This window comes from Oncorhynchus mykiss, chromosome 21 (assembly GCF_013265735.2).
Source record: "Oncorhynchus mykiss isolate Arlee chromosome 21, USDA_OmykA_1.1, whole genome shotgun sequence".
Taxonomy (NCBI): Eukaryota; Metazoa; Chordata; class Actinopteri; order Salmoniformes; family Salmonidae; genus Oncorhynchus; species Oncorhynchus mykiss.
The window spans coordinates 44,843,662-44,869,293 of NC_048585.1; the positions used below are offsets into that span (position 1 = coordinate 44,843,662).

Consider the following 25,632-nt stretch of genomic DNA (forward strand, 5'->3'; position numbering starts at 1 on the left):
TTTATGACATCACATGTGGGTAGGGTCAGTGCTATCCGGGATCCTTGAGAAATCCCTACCCTTACTTAAACTTAACCATTTTAAAAATGTCAACTTTAATGGGGTAGGGACATCCCAAGTATCCGAATAGCACGGAGCGTGTGGGCAATGGACTAAACAGGAGGTAGAAACCAACCAAGGAAGGAGTTTCCACTGTTTTTCTGGTCAGGTCACACAGTGAGGAAAAACTCCTGGCCCTCAAAAAATAATGAGGGGAATTAGGTTGGAAAATTCCAGAAACATTCCCAAATTCCCCAGTTTTCTCAGAAATCCCAGGTGGAAGATTCCTGGAATGTTTCTGGAATCTGTTTTGCAACCCAAGTGGGAGATAGTGGGATCTGGAGAATTTGGGGACATAACATGAGCGGGCAGACGTACCTCCACCTCCTCTCCCTCACCGATGTCCTTGTGGTAGTCGGCTGGAGGCGGCAGCCGAACGTCACTGAAGGGCAGCTGTCTCTCTGGTTGCCAGCTTTTTTTGGCGGGGGGGGGGGGGTGGCAGCGAGGTGGAGAGAGCGAGGGAGACAGATGGGGAAAAGGGAAACAAACACCTTTCAGTTACAACAGTAGGAGGAACATCAGCTGACCCCCCCCCCCCCCCCCCCCCCCATCTTCCTGTCATGTGATTTATGAAAGTTCACCTCCTGTCCAACACTTTATATTACATTGACAGACATCGCCACACCAGTTCGGTCCAGAATAAAGTCTGGGTGTGTGATAGATCAGGCTGATGGAGGAGCTATAGGAGGTCGAGTTCATCGCAATGGCTGGAATGATACCAAACAAACACATGGAAACAATGTGTTTGTTCCATTGATTCCATTCCAGCCATTACAATGAGCAAGTCCTCCTATAGCTCCTTCCACCAGCCGCCTCTGGTGTGTGCGCATGTGTAGCAGAAACTTCCCGGAACACAGACCCTAATGAAAGTACCATAAAGAAACAGGAACGAGACCCAAAAGCGTGTCAACCCCGAACATAACTAAAGCTTAATAGTCATTCTGCCTGAAGCAGTGTTCTCTAGCTGACAGACAAATCACTTGGTGACAGGCAGTCAGTGGGGGCCAGGAAGTGAGATGAATGAGCGTTTACAAGAAGGGGAAAGCCATAAACCTAATAGAGTTACTGGATTACATATGGTAATGATCCTAAGACACCACCTATAATGTACATTAGATCATTTATCTATGGGAAGACTGTGTGGGTGAGAATCAAGCATCATATAAAACTAGGATATCCAGTAGGTAGTAGCGTGTCCTTTTACATAAAACACTCCAAATGAGAGCTCAATCTAAAAACAGTTCAACCTACTGGCTTCAGATTCACAGAAAGATATTTATGTCAAATGTGAGGGGGTTCATCATAGTTGTATTTAGGGATGAAACGGTTACCGTTTTCACAACAAAAAAAATCCTGACGGTTAGCATTACCGTTTCAATTTTTAATAATTAAAACCATGTTTGATTAGCGAGGTTTGAAAAACTCACGGTAAAAACTGTCCAGCATCAACCAAAGTTAGCAACAGTCCGCCATGTTTTGTGTGAAAACATGGAGGAAGGCAGTGACAGGACCAAATCTGAAGTATGGTCGTATTGTGGGTTTTACAAGCGTGCTGAGGGAAACTGAAATCGAAGATGGTTCCCGGTTTACAGAACATGCAAAATAAATACGTTTTTATTAATAAAGTAAATAGCTGCGAAAAGGGGGCAACACTTCAAATCTCTTGAGTCATTTTCATGACCACCACCTACTACTTTATAGCGAATGCAAGGTAATTTAACTTTTAGCTCAATGCATGATGTGGGGACTTTGGAAAGGGGGGAAATGTTATGGTTTGTCTGTAACTTACTAATAGCTTGTCAATAATGTAAACCGAAGCCGTCAGTGTTACCTACTCCTGTAAAAACACTTCACGTTGTTCTGCTGTATGTGTCGTGTGTCTGCAGACTATTTGCCCATTGCACACGATAACACGCTATGTAGTCGTCACCCTACCTAACATATTTTGTTTATTTAATATCTGGCAGACGTCAACTTGGTTTTAAAGTGTTCCAACAGGAAAAACACTATAGACTCCTGTATTTATGTCAATTGTTGGGCTCATTGCAATTTGTGTTGTTATTTTAAAATGTCAAAACTGCACATTGGATTTGTTTACATATGGTTGTATTGTTCTCACATGCACATTGCTTTTCCCGTGTTGTTTTTATATGCACATTTGATTTGCTTACTTTTTTTTATTTTACCTTTATTTAACTAGGCAAGTCAGTTAAGAACAAATTCTTATTTTCAATGGCGGCCTAGGAACAGTGGGTTAACTGCCTTGTTCAGGGGCAGAACGACATTTTTACCTTGTCAGCTCGGGGATTTGATCTTGCAACCTTCCGGGTACTTATCTTACGCACTAAACACTAGGCTACCTGCCGCCCCAACTTAAGGTTGTGTTCATTAAAAATCTGCACTTGGGAAACTTTTACCTCTCATGGCTACATGGTGCCATCTTTAAAGTTATTATTTTAATGTTTACGCACAAAAAAAGTGCATAGTGATTCTAATTTGATTGGTCATCTTTCAATATAAAACTTGGTGAAATTATTTCAGTGTGTATCAGTACACTTAGAACATTTCCAGCACATTTGAACAATACCGCGATAATACTGATAAGCATAAATTGTCACTATAATCATGATATGAAATTTAAACCCTGTTTCATCTCTAGTTGTAATATAGGCTAGCTAGCCAATATAATGTAAAGGTCAACCCTATTTTGAAGTCAGTGGTTCAAATATGAAGGAGAATGGTGTCAAGGAGCAGTAGCCAGCAGTCTCACAGAAAGCATGGCTTTTCATTCATTCACGTAGTATCTCACAACCAGCTACTCTTACACTTCCACAAGGCAAGAGGACAGGAGGGAGGTTGTTGGAACAGTAGAGCCATCCCAAGAATGGCAGGGGCCACTGTCCAGCCCCCCTGCCTGCATACCATAGGGAACTATATTTAGCAGGGGACTATATTTATTTACAGAGTCAACTAGAGAAAGAGGAACAGGGGGTAGGAGGAGGGTGGCTAGCGAGATGGGATGGAACAGGACAGGGGGATATGAGTTCCAGAAAGAAGGGGGTGGCGGGGGGACTATAAAGGTTTTGTGGACAGCTGTGTCCGGACCACAGGTGGTTCTGAAACGGGGATTTCAGGACAGTAAAACTAGGCCAAAGAACTGGGGGAGAGTGATGACTTGAGCAGAGTGGCTAGACTGGTGATAGTGTGCAACTCGGACAGATCTTCCATGAGTCAGTAACTACACAAGCAGAGGGTCAACTCTACACGTTATGTCACGAGAGAGAATGAAAACTTACTTGTTTTCGAATACTATTGTGAGTGAGTCTTCGTGGACATCTTTGATGAACCCCTGAAAAAGAAGAGAGAAACCCCAATCGTTATGTTAGGCAAACGTCTACGCCACTGACTGATGGGAGGGCAGAGGGACTAATGGGTAGACTCATAACCCATGAAAGAACTATGACTGTTACTGAAAAGACTGTGTAGCCATCTTGGGGACAGGGAAATATAACTGAAACTCTCTGGATGTGTGAGAGCTCTGGGGATGTGGCAAAAAAACATAATTATCTTGACAGCAGTAGACAGTCCTGCTGTGCTGGACATCTCTCATTTCAATGTAATAAATGTGGCTTTGCGTGTTGTCAGAGGGTAAAAACAGGTCTGACTACATGGGTATCAAAAGCGCACACGACTGTGCCCACTGGAGAAAGTAATGCGATACCATATCCTTGATCAACAACCATTACGAGACCCCCTCGCCCAAATCTGTTCCTCATCCATCAAAGTCAGCCATTAACAGATCTATCACAGTGGCATAAACTCTCCATCAGGGTGGGAGTAGAGCGGAGACAGGGGGGGGGTTGCCACGGTGCTCAGTGTTACACTGCCTTATATGGGGCCGATGTCGCTGGCAGTGGCACTAGGGCCTGAGAGGGAGTGTCAGAGCTGAGGTGAGGAAGTTTCACCTGCTGGAAATGAAAGGGCCGGCACTTCCCAGGAAAACCTGCTTAGATTTCAGGAGGCAGTCTAAGTGAGCATTAGGCTATGTATGAAAGCCCTTAGCATTAGATTCCCTCATATTACACAATCTCACAGTAACTTCACAGCTCTGCTGCCACTTTCTCAGGCCCCAGAGAGATGGCCAAAGAGCCAGATGGAAGCCAGATTGAACTGCAATGTCACAACACAAACAGCCACCATTTGTGTCGCTGTCACGCAAAAGTGCAGGCATGGGCACAGACTGGATAGGTAGTACCTACCACAGAGGAAAAACACTGTCCTGATAGCTGCTGTGATGGAAGAAAGGAGGTAGGCCTAATAGCTATATTCCATTACAGGGCCTACTGAAGTAGCCACGTGTTGTGTGATGTAGTGAACAGTGTTCCATTCTACTATCAGGTCAAGGGTCAGGCAAGCCATTTGGCATGGCAGTCGTGGTCACATGACCCCAGGAGAGCACAGCGGTTAGAGTGGTCATTCACGGCCGTACAGTGATGTCACTCCTTCTCCGGCCATGTGCTGTTCCAGGAGGACTAGAACTCCCCACATGCCCAAAGAGGGTCTCCTCTGGGGGTGCCAGGTCTGTGTAGAGTGGGGGTGCCAGGTCTACACCCCTGACATTACTGGTAATAGCAGGATATTCCTTTTGGCATCTGTGTATGGGTTACTGTAACTGTGCAGAAAGGGCAGCGCTGAAGGGGATTGTAGTTTGTGTGTGTTACGCATGTGCAAGACATCAGGCATGTCGTCTTCACCTAAATTATCCAACCAATCTGGTTCCTCTGGAAATCATAATCACACCTTTAGAATACACAGGGAGAACTCGTTCTCAAATAGCTTACCTGGTTAAAAACGTGAAATATATAAATAAAATCTGAACAAGAGTGAGGAGAGAAATAAGCGCGAATGGCCAGAATGCAAAACTGTCAGCCAGTAAACAGAACAGGTGAGAGGGAGAGGAGTGTAAAAATAGTCTAAACCACGAGTCAATGAGAGGGGAGAGTGGAGCTAGAGAAGAGACCGGAAAAAGTGAGGAAACAAATGAGACGAGGCTAAACAAGAGGTAGAGAATGACAGAATGGAAAGATGAGGAAAAGAGGGATAGGAAGAGAGCATGGAAAGGGGGAAGACTATGGTGTTGACTGACTGGCGGAGTGTTGAGATTAGGATAATCTGTTCTACCAACACCTGATTCAGTCCCTCAGTCATTGTCAGCCCTGGGCCATTCAACCCATAGCAAATCACTAGGGCCTATTCAACTGTCTGCCAGTACACACACACACACTTACACTACAGCAACCATTTGGCACAGACATTGAATCAAGTCATTTGACTCAATTTGAGGAGTCACTAAATAAAATGACTGAAATCGTTGACTTCCCCTTGTTGTGTCACGTATGGTTATTAAGCCATTGTGGTGTGATGATTTTTTTGGAAACAGTCATATGACTGACTGCCTGACTAACTAAGTAAGTAATTTGATTCAATGAAATAATGAAGGCTGACTCAGCCCACTCCTTGGAAAGATAATTGAAGGGGGGGTTATTGCTCGGGATAAACCGGGCGAGCAAACAAACAGATCGATATTTCATTAGGTATCACCATTTCAGATGTGGCATCATTCTCCAATCCACATTCTCGCCAATTTGAGAGGTTAGCTAGCAACTCCAACCAAAGAAAGGAGTGCCCGGGAAGATGTTAGGTGATGCCAGACTAGGTAGCTAACTGGCTAACGTTAGCTAACTGAACAGCCCAAACAGAAAACATAGTTAAGACATTTGGAATTTAGCTAACAAAAACAGGCCACGACAAGCGTTCACCACAATGGCAAACCCTGACGAAGTAGAAATCTATGAATAGCGACCTTATCATTTGATGTTGGGCCTACTCAATGAATGATGCGACCCGAATCTGCCAACTAACAACGAAGATGAACTCACTACCTAGCTAGCTACTCTAGTTAAAACAAAACAATGTCGACTGATTAATATTTGTGGTTGTTTAACGTTAACGCATGACTATCCTAATTACACCGGTCATTTCCTTTACCTTGTAGAAGGCCCCGTTCGAGCCGCGAACCTCCACCGCCAACCCGTCCATAGTAGTCGGTAGGTCCCCACGACTAGTCTTTTCTGAAGCCGCTACGACTCCGTGCGGTTCCGGTACCACCCCCAGCTTCCCTGCCGCTGGCCCGTCGCCGCTCTCCAACCGTTTGTGGATTTCCAGTGTTTCGGGTGGTGGAGGGAGAGGGGTGAAGGGGCTGGGGAGTTGGGTGTTGATGGGATCAACAGATACCGTTAGGTAGATAGTCTCCAGCGGTCAACTTGACGTTTGCTCACACTAGTTAGCAAACTATCGATAGCTTTGTTAGCTGGCGTGCAACGGCAAAATCAAGGTGCTGTCCTGCGTTGAGACGGGGACCGCGGCAGTCAAGTTGCAATGTGCTTCAAAGCTAGTAAACTAATGATGTTAGCTATCGCTAATTACCTAAGTTAGCTATCACCAACACCTTGACTCCGTCACTTGCGGGGATGTTAAAACAGGCATACAAATGCAGCAGTCGATGTAATGTTTTTGTATAAAGTCGTCAAAGGGATTCCTTTATTTTATATTGAAGTACAATTCTGCTAGGAAGACTCCTCCCGATAAAAACGTATGTGGTGCACTATCGCCGGGCAACTCCTTTTACTCCAACCGCCCGTCCCCTCAAACGCACGCCGAGTTACGGAATGACCTCGAAAATCCCACCCCTCTTGAAAGATCCACCCAAAACGACATCCTGAATGATCATTGGTCAAAATAATCGTCAATCAACTCTGGATTTGTTTTTATTGGTTCAATAGTTAGAGGTTGGTCAGTGTATTATCCAATAAATGAACCAAATATCAATTGTTGTAATATCTATTGGAGATGATTCCTATCAATTATGTTGGCCAAATTAACGTGCTCTTATGCTGCGTTCGTAACCAAGTGGGAATTTACCATATAAACTGAGAATTCCAATTGAACTGGCCTCCAACTCATAATTAATTACCAGTAGGAAACAAATGTATCATCCTGAGCTCCCACTTCTCCCACATTCAGTCCTCTGACGCCACCTACTAAGGAAATTACCATGATAACAGCATTTTCGGCAGTTAAATGCAACAACAAAACATTATTTATAAAAAGCAATCTCTTAATATGGTTTTTGAACACTATAATTTGTTTCCTAGCATGATTGCTGTACTTTTAGTGTATGGTTGACACCGTTTGTTTGCTATTAGCCAATCAGTGTTTCTCAATGAGTTCAAAGCACGTAAATGCATCTAACTGGGGCCGCAGGTAGCCTAGTGGTTAGAGCGTTGGGCCAGTAACCGTAAAGGTTGCTGGATTGAATCCCCGAGTTGACAAGGTAAAACTCTGTCCTTCTGCCCCGGAACAAGGCAGTTAACCCACTGTTCCCCAGTAGGCTGTCGTTGTAAATACACATTTTTTCTTAACTGATTTGCCTAGTTAAATAAAGGTATAAAAATAAAAAATACACTCAGATTTACTACTTCACAACTGGAAATTACCACCTACCTACGTGGTTATGAACATAGCATTATGGCTAGCCAATTTTGTGGACAACTACATGCCACCATTAGTCTATGGGTGGTCTGCAGTTTCTCAGTGAAATGTTATTGAATGAAATATGCAATAAATCGGTATGACACTTCTTACTGCTCTAAAATCTATTTGCTGGAAAAACAACATTTTGACTGATTTCACTTTTCTATGCATTATTAGAATATCAGGTATAATTCAGTTAGGAAATGCAGGTATTTATATACATTTCGCAACATGTAAAATCATTTCAATTTCTAGTCCTAGTTGAAGAAATAAAAACAAAAGCTTGTAACCACAGATTCCTCCTATTCTACCCTGGTTGGTCGTTATGAAAGGACCAACCTTACAAAAACCCTATCTGAGGGACCATGGATGGCCATGACAAGAATACGAGTTTCTTAAGCACAATGTTATGGTTTCAGCACAATGTTATGGTGTGTCTGTGATAAAGTGCTGCTTTGCTTTCTTGACATCATAATAGACCAAACAAGTCCTACAGGCCCTAGTTTTATCATACCTGGACTAGTGCCCAGTTATATGGTCAAGTGCTGCAAAGAGGGACATAGGCAAATTACAGTTGGCCCAGAACAAAGCAGCAACATCTGGCCCTTATATGTACTCGGAGTGCTAATATCAATAACACGCATATCAATCTCTCCTGGCTCAAAGTAGAGGAAAGATTGACTGCATCACTACTGGTCTTTGTGAGAGGTATTGACGTGTTAAAAGTACATAACTGTCTGTTCAAACGGCTAACACACCTCAGACACTCATACATACCACACAAGACATGCCACCAGAGGTCTCTTCACAGTCCCCAAGTCCAGAACAGATGCTAGATTACACACAGTACTATACAGAGCCATGACTACATGGATCTCTCTTCCACCTCAAGTAACTCAAGCTAGCATTAAAATCAGATAAAAAAAAAACCCAGATAAAACAACACCTCATGGCACGACGCAGACTTTGAAGAGACACACACTCTAAAACGCACACTCTACACACACCCACGCACTATTCTTAGTAATGAAATGTAGTATTGTAATATTGTAATGTAACAATGGAGCAATGTCAATTTGTATAATGCGCAATGTTTTGTATGATCTAATGTTGTATCTCTGTTTGGACCCCAGGAAGAGTACCTGCTGCCTTGGCAACAGCTAAAAATACAAAATACTAATTATGGACCAGGGCCTGTATTCAAAAAGCATCTCACTGTAGTAGTGCTGATCTAGGATCAGGTCCCCCTCTGCCAATATTATATTATTCATTATAATCTCAAAGATCAGCACTCCTAGTCTGAGTTACTTAAGATGACATTAAGGGATATGAAGTACTAGGGGGAAGGCTTGTCCGGCCTGAGTGGCAAGCTGTGGTAACCGAACATGAGGGGTCACAGGTCAGCTATAACAGCTATAACAACTTTGTCACATGGGTCTGACAGACCTATGATTAAATACATCCTTTGGTTGAAAAAGAGCAAGTATGGAGATGTCATTGCATTTTCTTTGCTCCATGCAGGAGGAAGACAGGTCCCACTGGGCACACGTCCTTTCACCATGTAAATGTGGGTAATATTTGGCGAGAGATTTCAACCTTTATTCACCCACTCAAAAAGACAGTCTGAAGTTTATTGAATTCTCAATGTGTTATTACTATGGAAAAACAATGTGTGATTTTTGGTTAAGTTGTCAACTAAATGTGTTATCACTGTGCTTTCAACCATTTAAAAGCTTAAAAGCACAACAAAGTTCAAATGGGAATACCATGTCAGATATTTTATATTTATACAACAACTCAATGTGTTATCACTGTGCTTCGTCTAATATCACAACTAAATGACCTGGATTATAGTTGAGATTACATTAAAGTCCCCCGCCTTCTCTGCACCAGATAGGACTGTTTCGGGTTTTGCCATGTTTATTGTTTTGTAGTGTGTTCATGTTTGAGTTTCTCTTATTAAGGAACCATGGACACCTACCACGCTGCACGTTGGTCCTCCGATCCTTCTCGCCTCTCCTCTTCAGACGAAGAGGAGGAGGTGGAAAACCCTTACAAAGTCAGTGGCACAGATGGAACTATCCAAGCAGAAGATCTCCTTTAAATGTTGACATTTGGTTGCATTGAAAACCAAACACAATTCAAAATCCAGTTTGTCTATAAATTAATAATTGATATGTTGGTGTCACGCCCTGACCTGACTATTCTTTGTTTTCTTTATATATTTTGGTTTGGTCAGGGTGTGACGGGTGGTATGTGGGTTTTGTACTGTCTAGGGGTTTTGTAGGTTTACGGGGTTGTTTACCATCTAGGTGTTTATGTAGGTCTATGGTTGCCTAGATTGGTTCTCAATTAGAGGCAGGTGTTTATCGTTGTCTCTGATTGGGAACCATATTTAGGCAGCCATCTTTCGGTATTTCGTGGGTTATTGTCTGTTATGTTGCACGTTAGCGCAGTGTTTCGTTAGCAGTCATGGTCGGTTTGTTTTGTTCAAGTGTTCTTCCTTCAATAAAGAAGAATGTATTCACACCACTTTGGTCCCCTCCATACGACGACTGTGACAGTTGGATTCATGTCTCCATTTCATACAAAAATAAACATTTTATTCAAGGTTTGTCTACGTTGAAAATTTGTTACAATGATCAAATCGTATTTGTCACATGTGCCGAAAACAACAGTGAAATGCTTATTTACAAGCCCTTAACCAACAATGCAGTTAAGGAAAATACCCCCCCAAAAAGTAAGATAAGAATAAAAGTGCAGCAGTAAATAACAATAGCAGTTGAAATGTTTCCCTCAACAAAACAGTTAACTTTTTCAAATGCAATGTATTTTCTACATACATTACTCATCACAACATTGATTCAAACATGTTGTGTCCAGTGGTGTACTGCATGTCAAGTTCAGACATCAGCTCAGTCAACTAAAGGGGTCTGCTCTCAGATTTCCTCAATGCTTCTCCATGGTTGGTTGAGCAAGCTCAACAAGCATCCATTGCATCCAATGATTTGGGCCCATTTTACTCTTACAGTATGTAAGAGTATGTTCCCATAGTATGATTGTTAACTTAGTCCTTCACATATAGGCTTAGAGAAAGCTTTTCTTAAACCCAAACACTTTATAGCATGGGGAAAACTCCCCCTTCCCCCACCAATAGTTTTCACCCACAACCACAAGGCATAATACCATATTGCTGATATTTGCTCAATCTCAGGGCGTAGGCTTGCTGCCATGGCTTTCAGAGTCAGTAAATATTAGCAAATACATTAGTAAAGGGTGACATACACAGACAATAGTAAATGGGCTGCCCTTTACAGTAACGTAGTATGTAACAAGGCACTTTTGATCCCTCGCAATCACCTCCATATTAACACCAGACAGTCACCAAGTCAAGACCAGCACAGACCTCTCAATAGGTGGGTCATTTTTCCTTGTTAACTCTCTGATGTTGTTACATGGACTGTTATTGCCACATACATATGACAGCAAAGACATTACTGTGTTACACAAAATTGACACCGTGTGCTAGAAATCAAGATTGATTAACGATTCTGTGTTTGGTTTATGCCAAGGTGCCATTTCAGTTCATATAAATCTAGCACTTTGTGACATCTGCTGATGTAAAAAGGGCCTTATAAATACATTTGAATTCAATTGATTGATGTACAATAGTGTTTTGGCTGTTACAAGTTAATGTACAATGTACAACAATGTCATGATTATGGTATTGGATCACAACCAGTGGAGGCTGCTGAGGGGAGGATGGCTCGTAATCATGTCTGGGACGGAGCAAATGGAATGGCATCAAACACATAGAAACCACGTGTTGATGTACAGTATTTGATACCATTCCACTAATTCCGCTCCAGCCTTTACCACAAGCCACCCTCCCCAAGTAAGTTGCCACCAACCTCCTGTGATCACAACATCAAATCTAATAACCTGCATAACACTCAACAAGTGGTATTTTCCTTGTAGACATTTTGTGGTCTTAGCAGAGATGGCAGACGTTGGAGCAGTTGCCTGCTGTGAAGACATGGGCAGCTGTAAGAGCACAAACCTGTCTGTCTGTCTGTCTGTCTGTCTGTCTGCCTGCCTGCCTGTCTGTCTGTCTGTCTGTCATCTGTCTCTCTGAGGGACAGTCCTATCTCAATTCCATATTGAAATTAACTAAAATTATGATCATATACGAAGCCTTCATCAGCACTATTTACTCTGTTGAACTATATATAACCTCATAAACACCCAGTCCATCCTACGGGATGCTGTGGCTCCTGGTGCTCCTGTTGTCTGTGGTGTCTCACGGACAGTGAGCTTGGCCAGTGTGCGTGTCTCCCCCTGCTGGACGTGTTCTACTGTGCCCCAGTCCCATCTGTTGCTCTATCTGTGAGTAGCTCAATGAGGGAGAGTTACCACATCCAGATAAATACAACAGGTGTCATGACAACTACGGCCATGTGTTTTTCCTGAGCAAGTCACCTGACCGGGAAAACCTCTAGTTAGCTCTAGTCCTAGTTTTAAATTCTCTCTCTGTATGACGGGCAGACAATTTTCTGCGCTGCCCTATTTGGGTGGGTAGTGGACTGAATATCATCACAACTGTCCATTACAGACAGGTCCCTGACCTGTTCCTGAATTTCTCTCTCTCTTCCCTATAGGGGTCAATGTGTGATAACTGCCTAGTGGTCACATTCTGCAGGCTTTGTGCCTCGTGTCAGATGTCTCGGGAGCTGAAGACACGTCGGATTTTCACAAAGTCAAATTAATTTGTGTTATATGGTTCATGGTGATTGTATTTAAACCAAAGTAGATTGTTTTGTACATCAGTTGGGGTCTCTATAAGTTACAATATCAGGTCCTGAACCTAGCATGAAAGTACATCCTTGTAGCGGTGTGAGTCAAAATGTTTGCCTTGGGTTAAATTGAGCCAATGGCCGCCATACCCAATACAAATTATAATTACATTTGGTCAGTTTTATGCATAATATGCATAGTGTTTTTGCAGTGTCATGCGTATAAACTCAAGATAGTGCATTTTTATTCTTTCAGAGCAGACATCGTCATGCATCTCCCGTGTATACAAACACAAAACAACAAGGGGTCTAGCCCCTCTTGAGGTTCTTGAGAGAGCAACCACGGTAGTGAGAGAAGAAGTCCATTCTAGCAGCAGCAAGGGATGAAAAATAGACCATGACGCTGAAGAGGTACATTGACAAAAAAATTTAAATGTACCAGTGCAAAAGATAGGCTATGATAGAGTAGCAGAGGCACTCAAGGTCTTATCTGATGACATTGGGTCTGAGCTCACAAAATATATCAAGAATCTCACAGACCAGTTTCATGGTACTTTTTAAAATCTTTACTAAACGACATGTTACTACTGGCTTTTAGTAAAGCCAGTGTGTCTGTGCATACGGATGACTCAGCAATATACACATCAGCTACTACAGCAACAGAAATGACTGCAACACTTAACAAAGAGCTGCAGTTAGTTTCAGGCAAGGAATAAGTGAGTCCTAAATATTTCAAAACTAAAAGCATTGTATTTGGGACAAATCATTCACTAAACCCTAAACCTCAACTAAACCTTGTAATGAATAATGTGGAAATTGAGCAAGTTGAGGTGAATAAACTGCTTGGAGTAACCCTGGAGTGTAAACGGTCATGGTCAAGACATATTGATACAACAGTAGCTAAGATGGGGACCTCTCCTGGCTCAAAGTATAGGAGAGATTGACTTCATCACTACTTGTATTTGTGAGAGGTATTGACATGTTGAATGCACCGAGCTGTCTGTTTGAACTACTGGTACACAGCTCGGTCACCCATACATACCCCACAAGACATGCAACAAGTGTCACGTTGTATAATGCTAGGAGACAAGTGCCGGAAAACGTAATAGGGGGTTTTATTTTCCCCTACCCAAACAAAAGAGCGAGGTGTAAACCTCTAAATAATGCACAGGACGAGACCCATAAAACAAATGCACAATAACACGCTGCATGGAAGCCAGTACAACAGCACAGGTGCTCACAAGACCAACGGCCATGGTAACAATAACCGACAAGGACAATGGGGAACAGAGGGCACATATATCCACATACTAATCAGTGGCAATGGGAACCAGGTGTGCGAATTGAGACAAGACAGTCGGGGGTTGGTGGTAATGAATCCAGTTCAGTGATGCCTAGAAGGCCGGTGACTAGACCTCTGGAGCTGGTGAATGGAATGAGCAGCAGTACCAGGGGGATCCGTGACAACAAGAGGTTTCTTCACAGTCCCCAAGTCCAAAACAGACTATGGGAGGCGCACAGTACTACATAGAGCCATGACTACATGGAACTCTATTCCACATCAAGTAACTCAAGCAAGCAGTAAAATTTGATTAAAAAAACAGATAAAAATACACCTTATGGAACAGCGGGGAATGTGAAGAGACCTCTGGTGGCATGTCTTGTGGGGTATGCATGGGTGTCCGAACTGTGTGCCAGTAGTTCAAACAGACAGCTCGGTGCACTAAACGTGTCGTGAAATCAGTTGTGTTATGTATTGTAATGTTTGTACAATTTTATAAATGCCTTAATTTTGCTGGACCCCAGGAAGAGTAGCTGCTGCCTTGGCAGGAACTAATGGGGATCCATAATGAATACAAAAAATACAAAATATCAATCGGCCTAGTAGCCTAGAATGCTGAGAACTTGCCTATGAATTGGCATATCGAAACAACATCCCTGTCCCAAACAACTGGTCAAGAAATGGAAGGGTAAGTGATATTGAACAGAGAGATCGACACTGAGTATACCAAACATTAGGAACACCTTAATTTGGAACACGTTCCTAATATTTTGTCCTCGGAACAGCTTCAATTTGTATAGGTATGAACTAACTCTACAAGGTGTCAAAAGCATTCCACAGGGATGCTGGCCCATGTTGACTCCAATGCTTCCCACAGTTGTGTCAAATTGGCCGGATGTTCTTTTGATGGTGGACCATTCTTGATACATATGGGAAAATGTGGAGCATGAAAAATAAAAAAGCGTTGCAGTTCTTGACACAAACCAATGCGCCTGGCACCTACTACCATACTCCGTTCAAAGGCACTTAAATCTTTTGTCTTGCCCATTCCCACTCTGAATGGCACACATACACAATGCTTGTTTCAATTGTCTCAAGGCTTATCTGGTCAGTCTATGTCATCAAAAGAGCAGGTGTCCTTAATGTTTTGTGCCAAGAGACCACTTTTTTTTGGACAAGCTATGTTTTCAAAAGTGTTGTGTTTACATGAATTCAGATTTTTTTTCCCAGATGTACACAACATTCTGAAATATATATGAAAACTGAACAAAAATATGAATTCAACATGTAAAAGTGTTGGTCCATGTTTCATGAGCTGAAATAAAATACATTTTCCATACGCACAAAAAGGTTATTTCTCTCAAATTTTGTGCACAAATTTGTTTACCTCCCTCTTCGTGAGCATTTCTCCTTTGTCAAGATAATCCATCCACCTGACAGGTGTGGCATATCAAGAAGCTGATTAAAACAACATGATCATTAAACAAGTGAACCTTGTGCTGGGGAAAATAAGGAGCCACTCTAAAAATGTGCAGTTTTGTCACATAACACAGTGCCACAGAGGTCTAAAGTTTTGAGGGAGTGTGCCATTGGCATGCTGACTGCAGGAATGTCCACCAGAGCTGTTGCCAGAGAATTGAATGTTCATTTCCCTATCATAATCCACCTCCATCGTTTGACAGAATTTGGCATTACGTCCAACTGGCCTCACAACCGCAGGACACGTGTAACCACTCCAGCCCAGGACCTCCACACCCGACTTCTTCACCTGCAGGATCGTCTGAGACCAGTCGTCCTCACCAGGGTCTTGACCAGTTTGGCGTCGTAACCGACTTCAGTGGGCAAATGCTCACCTTCGATGGCCCGGAGAATTGGATGAATCCTGGTTTCAACTGTACCGGGCAGATGACAGACAGCGTGCATGGCATCGTGTGGGTGAGTGGTTTGCTGATGTCAACCTTGTGAACAGAGTGCCCCATGGTGGCGGTGGGGTTATGGTTTGGGCAGGCATAAGCTGCATTTTATTAATGGCAATTTTAATGGACAGAGATACCATGACGAGATCCTAAAACCCATTGTTGTGTCATTCATCCACTGCCATCGCCTCATGTTTGAGCATGATAATGCACAGCCCCATGTTGCAAGAATCTGTACACAATTCCTGGAAGCTGAAAACGTCCCAGTTCTTCCATGGCCTGCATACTCATCAGACATGTCACCCATTGAACGTGTCTGGGATGCTTCGGATTGATGTGTACGACAGCGTGTTCCAGTTCTCGTCGATATCCAGCAACTTTGCACAGGCATTGAAGAGGATTGGGAAAGGATTCTACAGACCCCAATCAACAGCCTGATTAACTCTAAGTGAACGAGATGTGTTGTGCTGCATAAGGCAAATGATGGTCACACCAGATACTGACTGGTTTTCAGATCCACGCTCCTACCTTTTCTTTAAAGATACAGATGCATATCTGTTTTCCCAGTCATTCATGTGCAAGCCTTAGATTATGACCTAATTTATTTATTTGAATTGACTGATTTCCATATATGAACTGTAACTCAGTAAAATCTTTGAAATTGTTGCATGTTGCGTTTATATTTTTGTTCAATGTCTTTGTTAGAAAGAATACTGTATTTCCCTTGATGTAGCGATTCTAAATGTAAAAGATGAACTCTTACCCCACTCTCCCCTATGACAATGCAAATTTCACAAGTGATAGTGACACACACACACACACACACAGGTTCCACCCACCACACCGATACATTTGGTTGCCAGAGAGAACCTCAGGTATACACTAACCTGTGCTCACCTGAGATATCATTAGCTGTGTGTCGACCCATCCGTCCATGTGAATTGGATTCTGTGTATCCAGCCTTGTTTTCTGCATCTCCACCCCTCCGAGACACGCCGTAGACCTGACCATCACCATCACCTCCAGAAGTAGGTAGGCTGAGATGTATTTTGTGGTTCTTCGATGATAAGTAAACTTTTATTTTTATGTCATAACTGAAAACAGACAATATTAATGTTGATGTGCAATGTGAGGTATCTTTCAAGCAATTTGGAAAGGAAAATTGTTTACAGAAATATAGTGGGTTAAACGCAATATCATTACCATTAATGTGGTTATATCATAATCAATATAGTATATCCGGTAATTTGTATGTGAAATAAATGATGGATGGTGTTTTTGCTTTTGAAATAATAACTTTATATTCGGCTGTAGAGCTGTTGATAAGTTATTAATAAGAGACGGAACGCTGTCATTGCATATAGTAATACGTCAAAGTAAATGCTAAAGTTATCATAGCAGAAAATCTGTGACATTTACAATAGATCAGAACATTAACCGCACACAAAGTTGACCCATGCTGTGAGTACCTAAACCAGTTTATAACCACACCACAATTGAACCACAACTTCAATTGTTTCGAGTGCTCTGAGAGACCAGTTCCGTAGTCTCTAAAATCCCAGACCTAGAGCAACACATAGGCAACAGCACTAGTGAATGCTGGAACATTGTTAATGTGGGAGGCAACCCGGCAACTGACTAACAAGACTACCAGTTCCCTAGAGATGAATTGAAGGGGAGGAGACGTGCTTCTGGTCTTCTGTTTACTGTGAAAAGACCAGGCCCGCCCCTCTGAGCCGAGTATACACATACTTCCTGACAACCAGCCTGCTACTACAGTTTTTGCTCGTCATACCAACCAATAAACACTGTTGTATTAGCTACTGACCTGCTCCCTCTGGCAATAGTGAAAGGAGATGTATTCTTTGTGACCTCAAGTGTTTAAATTCCAGGAGTATCTTAGCTGAATAGCAGAATAACCTGATAACAAAAATACAATTTAATAATTGTGTATTGAATCAGCATGACTCATGTATATTATTTTCAGTTCCTCATATAACTCAACTCCATATTACCTGGGCAGATCTCTGGCAGTGCTTTTGATTTGCATTGTCCTCTGTATATCCATAGTGATGGCAGTCCAGCCGATGCCTGTAGTGAACATACAGCCAGGCATTTTTCGGTCCCCTGCTGACATAAAGACTGAGGTGTGGAGCAGCAGCATCTGTGACTGTTGTGATGACATGAAGATCTGTGAGTGTATTTCATGTGCGTGTGTGTGTGTGTGTGTGTGTTGCCGTGTGTGTGCATGTGTGTGTGAGTAACTTGGTCTGTCTGTCTCCTGTCAGGTTGCTTTGGGTTCTGGTGCCCATGCTGTCTGAGATGTCAGACGAGTACAGACTTTGGGGAGTGTTTCTGTCTCCCCCTGTTGGACATTTCCACCAGCTGGCTCCCAGCTGCTTCTCTGGCCCTCCGGAGCGCCATGAGGGAGAGATACCGCATCCAGGTAGAGTGATACACCCTTGACATTACTCTTTGCTGATATCATAACATCTCCTATTATACAATTAACTAGTGCCTCATACACACAGAGCTGTCAGGTGATGCTAGACAAGATCAATAAATACATAATCATAATGACTGCAATAATAGAGCCAATGGCGTATATTATATAATGGAATAGGGTCAGTAGAAGAGATGTGATCATGGGAATGAAAGCCACTGTATTAACATGATCTGACAACCCATCTGTCTAATTAATATCTGTCTCATATCCTCCCCACCTACCACCACCGCCTGTAGGGGTCCATGTGCGACGACTGCCTCTTGGTCACCTGCTGCACCCCCTGTGCATGGTGCCAGATGGCCCGAGAGCTGAAGTTACGTCAGCGCACTCTCCTCCTCGTCAATGTCCCATCCCCTGTCCAGATCAACATGCATCCCCCTCAAGCCTTTTCTAACCCCTCTATGCATCTACAGCCTATGCCTGCAGGACTCTACCCCTCCGCGCCACAATAGAGCCAGCATAAGCAAGAGACAAATTAGGGGGTTGTGGATGAGTGCCATTCTAGAATGTGAAACAGCCAGCCAACAATGCATCACATAGATATCTGGGTTTTTTTTATTGTAGGAAAGCAAACACTTTTAGAGAAATCATAACATGATCAGGAAATCATAACACTATCAGAATGACATTGATTGCAATGAATTAATTAAACAAATAAACGTCCTTAGTGTTTTATATAGCTTGTTAAAAAAATTATAGGAAAGCAAACACTTTTAGAGAAATCATAACATGATCAGGAAATCATAACACTATCAGAATGACATTGATTGCAATGAATTAATTAAAATATAAACGTCCTTAAGTGTTTAATATAGCTTGTTAGACGCTAACACTTAAATTGACACGATTAACACAACCATGCAACTACGGTATCTGATTCATGTACCATATCAATTTTGTACTTTAGAGAATATTAATGTAATTAATAAAATATTTTAACTTTAATTGTCTGAAAATGAATTATTTGGGTGTAGGTATACTGAGATGTGTGAGCACCTATTTACATTGTTTAGCACTGAGCAGCACATTGGTTGAAAAAAGAAGACCAAAGTTGAGTCGATTTACCGGAAGATTAATTTGAAAATCACTTTGTTGTGATTGGGCCAGTTCGTTTCATATGGGTCGGTTCCCCGGTTTAAGTGGAGATTTCACTAAAGGGCCAATGGAATGGTCTAAAAAAATGCAAACGCTACATACCCGGAGCACCGGGCCTTACAAAACAAATTGATCCCTTTTTTGTCCTCCGTAAATTCATTTTTTTTTGCCAGTTTGTCCAATCAAGCTGCGTATTTGACAATGAAGACTTTACTGGTAAGGCCATTCACCAATCAAACTTGTTAGTGGGCGGGACTTGTTGCATTGTTAAAAAAAAAAAAACGGACGTGAGGTGTTATATCGGCTTCATGCACCTCAAACGTTTGTTTGTGGACCGCCATTATACGCATAGAAGAAGGGTTGGTGTAACGTTAACGTGTGTCGTCGTCGTCCTAGTAGCAGTGAGGTGAGTTTGTGGAATTTTACTACGGCAATAATGTATTCTTTATTTCTATCTTTTTATGCCAAATTAACTGTCTGAACTTGCTTTACGATAATTGTATTGCATGAATTTGACATTTTTATTTTGGTCGTTATATTGAGCTAGCTAGTTAACTATCATAGCTAACGTCCTTAGCTAGCTAGCTAACATTAGCTAAGTTGGCTTGCTAACGTTGTTAGCCACCCAGTCGACGCTGTGATGGAGGAAGTCTTGCCTACTTTTGATATTCCACAGCTAACCCCGCTTTCCAACTTTGCTTACCAGACAACAGCTTGCCAGACTTTAGAAATGTGAACTTAGACATTGAAGATAGTTTGTTTAACTAGTATTCAGCAATTGTTCGGCCAGTTTGAATTCAATTGCACTAGTTAGCTAGCTAACATAACGTTAACCATTGCACTTCCTGTCCATGCCGCCCACTCACTTGACATCACGGTTTTATTTGCAGCCTAACTGGTATATTGACATGCCTCTCCTATCTCACAGGCTCTGCGTTAACATAAAGATGGTGAAGATCTTTATTGGAAACCTCCCTAACGAGGTCGAAAAGGATGAGATTGAGGCCCTGTTTACTGAACATGGCACAGTGACAGAATGTGCAAAGTTCAAAAACTATGCCTTTGTCCACATGGATGACCGCAAGTCTGCAACCAAAGCCATCCGCACCCTGCACCTCTTCAAGCTTCATGGCAGGCCAATCAATGTGGAGCCGAGCAGGGGGAAGAACCAGGGTCCAGTGAAACTTCATGTGGCCAATGTGGAGAAAGGCAACGGCGATGAGCTCCGCACTCTGTTCGAGGAGTATGGAACAGTGACAGAATGTGCCATCATAAAAAATTTCGCATTCATCCACATGTCCAACTCCGATGAGGCCAAGGATGCCATAAAGGGATTAGACAACACTGACTTCCAAGGTAAGAAAATTACCCTCATTAAGATTTACGATTGAACTGTTGGAAAGTCCTGACGTTAAATATGGACTTGCGTGTCACTGTCTGACTGTTAATCATGGTTTTCCTCTCTAGGCAAACGGATTCACGTTCAGATGTCAAAAAGCCGTCCCAGAGGGGAGGAAGAGGATTACGGCCCCCCACCAGATAGGGGTGGATACTGGCCACCTCCTCGTGGCTACCCTGGGGACAGGGGTCTGCGTGAGCCCCCTCATTACAGAGGTCGCATGTCAGGGGGTTACCCTGGCCCCCCTCCACCTCCACCTCCCCCTAGACGAGCCCCTTACCCCCCAGAGCGTGCTTATGAGCGTGAGCGGGAAAGCTACGGGGTGGTCGATTACTATGAGAAGTACAGAGCGCGCCCTGCCCCTTACGGTGGCCTTTCAGGCTATGGAGATGAAAGGCGTGTTGGTGCCATACCCCCTCCACCACCACCCCCTTCTGCCATGGTTAGGGAGCGCCTTGGGGCCTCCTCCCTCAACCCGTACGAGCGTCGCCCCCTCCCTCCTCCGTCCTCCTACTATGCCCGTGATCGCAGTCCCATCAGAAGACCCCCTCCCCCCATGCCCCCCGCAGGTAACGGCTACTCCTATGAGCGCTCTCGGCTCTCTCCTCTGTCCAGGCCAGCGATGTACAGCGTACCACGTACCAGAGACCCCTATGCTGAGAGGGTGCCTCTGCCCCCTCCTGCCCGCTACTCATATTGAAAGCACACTGGTGCTTGACTCAAGGTGAGAAATCAGAAACAGGATAGTACACTATGCAATTACACTCCATATCTAGCTCACTTAAAACAATGGGGAGTGGAAGGGTTGAATTAGGGGTGACTCCTCGCATTGACGTTCAGTGTCTCGCTTAAAATACCAGACTAGAAAAGCTCCAAATGCATTGTTTCACCATATCCTTAGCTTTTTACAAACTCTCCAAATCTGCTTCAACTTAACAATGTAAAATCGTAATATGCCTTTTAAAGAATGCTGGAAGTTTTACTGAACCTCAGCGCGTTCCTCCATGAGTAAAATGCGCTTGACTTGTGTGGTTTGCTCTCTTTCCAGGGTTAAATTATCCGACAAGATCGTCGTCTCCTGATGCACGTGGCACTATACCCCCCCTTCGTCTGTGGCGTTGCGTTCACCTGCGACTTACTGGAAGATACTCTATTGCTTGCGGCCACCCATACAAAAAAATACGCTTTTGTCTACGGTTTCGTCCTCTTTCTTGAACTGTTTTACATTTGTTCTGCTTGATTTTATTGTTCGAGGTTCATAAGCTGTTTTGGGGCAAAGGATAAAGGCAGAGGGGGTTACTGTATTTGAGGTGTTATTCTATTTTGAAATGACGCAGTACTCCTAAGGGCTCTATGTTGGCCTAAGACCTAACATAAAATTTCTTCCTTTATAAAATAATTTTCATGGATACAAACCCTCTAAACTGTGATATTCATGAAGGGACTATTTGAATGTTAATTAAATAGCAATCCATGTAATTTTGGTAAACATGAATGTTACGAAGATTCTGCAGATGTCTTTTTCAGAGCTGTACCTAGCTTCAGTTTGATTAATAAACCACACACTCATTTGCATAATTAGTCCAACAACGTGTTAGTGTAATATCGCTTTAACTGGTGTGATCTTGGTTTTGGGTGGTACTTGCCAGTATTCAAGACGTTTTGCGACGCAACTGTTAGCGTAGTGATTTAACTACCTATGCAAATTTGATTTGTTAGACATTTTGTGTTCAATTATATGCCGATTTACATACCTAGATACCCCAAAGCTGCGTTTTATGTATGGTTTTCTTTTCTTTACAGATGCCATTTTTGATTTCAAAGCTTTTTAATAAACAGATTTGAACTATCGTCACTTTGAACTTCCCCATCTTTCCTCGTTATTATAGGCGCTTCATGACGATGCTCATTGCAGTCAGTGAAAGCCAATATGCAGCAGCACTAACTTAATCTATGGCATTTCGGTCCATTCTGAAAAATACGCTTTTCAATGTTTAATTTATATTCAAAGTAGTGGGGAAATTACCCTCTTATCTTTTTCTTTGCGATGGCAAATGTATTATCTCTTGCGCTCTCTGAAGGTGCTTAATTTTACAATGTCAGTTTCCATCTTTCAACCACTGCATGTTCTTCACCATCATTCTCTTAAATAAATGTAATATTTTGGCTTAGCGATCTAATTAATGCGCTCTCCCATGATACATAGGACAATAAGCCCTGGTATGCTTAGCACTTCTGCTCTTTGTAGGTTGTTAGAACCATGATCTGTGGATAGGTGTTGTGGACACAATGTAGGAGACGGTCGTGCTGTCTTTTGCTGTATCCTACGATATGGACATGTGGAGGTAATGTTCAATTAAGGTCATTTATACAGAACTAAGATTTATTGTACTTTAAAGGTGCTACAAAGGATAGATTGTTTTGTTTTTGCATTGTACATTTCAGGTTTTCATTATCTGCAGTAATAGTGGAATGATAGTGTTTCACAGTATTACATACCCACCAGTGTGATTTGCTGTGCTATTCGTCTATTGGTTTCCCCGCTGAAGCGGCACTTGTCAAAATGGGAAAGCTGTTCTGACTTTGGCTGTTTACCTAGTGGAAATCGCTCTCATTTCCTGGTTGGTAAAATTCTACACTGTTCGCTCAATTTCAGTTTGTGAAAATAAGCCCTGGATAGTGAAGCGACTCATTGTACAATCTTAATCGCTGTGAAAAATCTTTTCAGTGAAACAAAGGTTCAGCTTCAAACAGCTGTACAAACTATTTTTGTTTATGAAAATATATTTTGCAGCGATTTAGATGGTCAAAGTCAAACAGCTTTCCCAAATGATAGGCAAATATCACAGCCAACATTAGCGGGTAAGTGTTTCAGAGTATCATTCCGCTATTAGCGGCAGATATATTTTGGAAATTCTGAAATGACAATGCAACAAAAATAAAAACCTATGTTTAGTACCTTTTTAATTCCCATTTGACACTTTGCCCATGCTTAGTATCCTTTTCTATCAAACTGATTCTCCCATCTTATTGCTCCAATCCCCCGTATCTCAGCCTCTTGTTCTTTCCTTGCACAAGAGGTTGGTACGGAAGTGGAATTCTGCTAGGGAAGGTATTGTGAAATTAATTTAGCAGAATACTGTAACCATGTAGGTATCAGTAATGAAATGTTGGAATAAGTGTCATGTTGGATGTACTAAATTTATTTTTGTAATTGTATGGATGAACAGACTTCCCCAATGCTTAGTATGTCCTTTTTAATGATACTTGCCTTCCGTCCTATTTCTCCAATCTCTTCCTCTCTAGGCCATGGTCTTCTTTCCAGTGGTTGGTACAGAAGTGGACTTCTGGTACAGAAGTGGACTTCAGCTCCTCTTGATATTCTGACACTGCTCTTCAGGGTTATGTATGCTGTGAATGGGTGCCACCACTACCAGATCGGTCCTTATGCAGGAAGTGCAATGGCCCATCATGGTCAGACATCTCTCTGTGCCATTTTGTGCCTTAGGTTTAATATTTCAGTGAGGTAAAAAAAAATGCATCTCTTCAGGCCTCCCGAGTGGCGCAGCGGTCAATCGCATCGCAGTGTTGCGGCGTCACTACAGCCTGGGCTCGAATCCCAGGCTGTGTCACAACCGGCCGTGACCGGAAGTCCCATATGACGGCGCACAATTGGCCCAGCGTTGTCTGGCTTAGGGGAGGGTTTGGGGGCGAGGCTTTACTTGGCTCATTGCCCTCTAGCAACTCCTTGTGGCGGGCCAGGCGCCTGCAAGCTGACTTCGGTCGTCAGTTGAACGGTGTTTCCTCCGACACATTGGTGCAGCTGGCTTCCGGGTTAAGCGAGCAGGTGTTGAGAAGTGTGGCTTGGCAGGTCATGTTTCTGAGTACTCGACTTTTGTCTCTCCCAAGCCCGTTGGGGATTTGCAGCAACGAGACAAGATCGCAATTGGATATCATGAAATTGGGGAGAAAAAGGGGTTAAAATTACACACATTTTTATTTTATTTTAAATAATCTCTTCTTTCTTCAGGAGGGACTTGGGCAGGACCAGCTTGAAGAAAGAATACTGTCTGACTGTTGCCTAATCATTTGCTGACCAGATGAGACTCCTTGAGTTGAAGTGGCATCAGCATACTGTTGTCCTTGATGCTCACCATTTCTATGTACTGTCACCATTAAAGTCATAAATTTTGAACAATTTTTACTGTTGCCATCAGTGTTGCTTTTGCTTAAATGCTCAACTGCAGAAATATTACTTGAAAGCACTGATTTTCAAATGTATGTCATTTACCAATCTAACTACCAAAAATGAATAAATTATTTTTTATGTATAATTGATTATTTTATTTCTTGAGTATGGACAAAATATCCTGTCTTTTTGAGGCACCGTTCACACTATCACAGCTGTTTGATGAGATCACAGAATGGTAAAGGACTTCCTAATATAACTCTGGGGAAGTACAGAGGCATTGAAATGCAACACTCAACGGTAAAGAACTGCAAATGATCCCTGAGTAGGTGCTTTCCAGACATAAAAATACTCTAGGCTAGTCCTGGAGGACAATGGATTTTGTTACTGTGAGCTTATTGGTCATGCTCCTGTCTGGGGTGTGGCTTACTGTTTTGCTGAAGCCCCATTGGTTGAGTGTGGCACTGGCAATACCTGCCTTGTGGCTCTACTAAGCCCTCAACCCTGCCACTGGTTTGCCCTGGTTCCTCGCTACATCCTTTGAGACCTGGGTTCATGACTCTGGAGTCTTATTTATTCCTGTCAGTCAGTGATGTAACCCTGGCTTGTTTGGAGCTGGGGTGCAGGGAGAACTTGACAGTGAGGCTAGGGGAGGTGGAGGTGTTTACATCAGGGTTGCAATCGCTGTGGGGAACTTTGAGAGAGGGTTGAGTGATTCAGTGTGTAGTTGCATAAATGCTGTTAAGAAAGAAGATACTAT

General features: G+C 42.7%; 3 protein-coding genes across 10 annotated transcripts in view; 2 read left to right on the plus strand and 1 right to left on the minus strand.

Annotated features, from left to right (window-relative positions):
- The window catches only part of LOC110500856 (fragile X mental retardation syndrome-related protein 1), a 28,467-nt gene extending 21,653 nt beyond the window's left edge, over positions 1 to 6,814 (minus strand). For all 4 annotated transcript variants that reach the window (XM_036957946.1, XM_036957944.1, XM_036957945.1 and 1 more), the window contains exons 1-3: positions 6,148 to 6,814; positions 3,396 to 3,448; positions 418 to 511 (exon numbers count right to left, since the gene is read on the minus strand). In XM_036957946.1, coding sequence (XP_036813841.1) covers positions 418 to 511; positions 3,396 to 3,448; positions 6,148 to 6,198 — 198 coding nt within the window. In that variant the 5' untranslated portion in view covers positions 6,199 to 6,814. The remainder of the gene's footprint in view (positions 1 to 417; positions 512 to 3,395; positions 3,449 to 6,147) is intronic.
- Positions 6,815 to 17,549: 10,735 nt separating this feature from the next.
- ponzr6 (plac8 onzin related protein 6) lies at positions 17,550 to 19,090 on the plus strand. Its single transcript, XM_036956495.1, has 3 exons — positions 17,550 to 17,876; positions 17,972 to 18,129; positions 18,426 to 19,090. Exons 1-3 carry the CDS (start codon positions 17,654 to 17,656, stop codon positions 18,639 to 18,641), a joined length of 597 nt encoding a protein of 198 aa, XP_036812390.1. The 5' UTR covers positions 17,550 to 17,653; the 3' UTR covers positions 18,642 to 19,090.
- Positions 19,091 to 19,533: 443 nt separating this feature from the next.
- Positions 19,534 to 25,017, plus strand: LOC110500539 (RNA-binding protein 4.1). 5 transcript variants are annotated; one of them, XR_002470122.2, is made up of 6 exons: positions 19,534 to 19,690; positions 20,213 to 20,640; positions 20,752 to 21,407; positions 22,932 to 23,028; positions 23,990 to 24,157; positions 24,714 to 25,017. XR_002470122.2 is itself a non-coding variant. In XM_021577947.2 (4 exons), exons 1-3 carry the CDS (start codon positions 19,593 to 19,595, stop codon positions 21,381 to 21,383), a joined length of 1,158 nt encoding a protein of 385 aa, XP_021433622.2. In that variant the 5' UTR covers positions 19,534 to 19,592; the 3' UTR covers positions 21,384 to 21,407; positions 24,714 to 24,883. The 5 variants fall into 5 exon arrangements, 3 of the variants coding, with proteins under 3 accessions (XP_021433622.2, XP_036813844.1, XP_036813843.1); XR_005038615.1 differs by lacking the exon at positions 22,932 to 23,028; XM_021577947.2 differs by lacking the exons at positions 22,932 to 23,028; positions 23,990 to 24,157 and having other exon boundaries at positions 24,714 to 24,883.
- Positions 25,018 to 25,632: the final 615 nt, after the last annotated feature.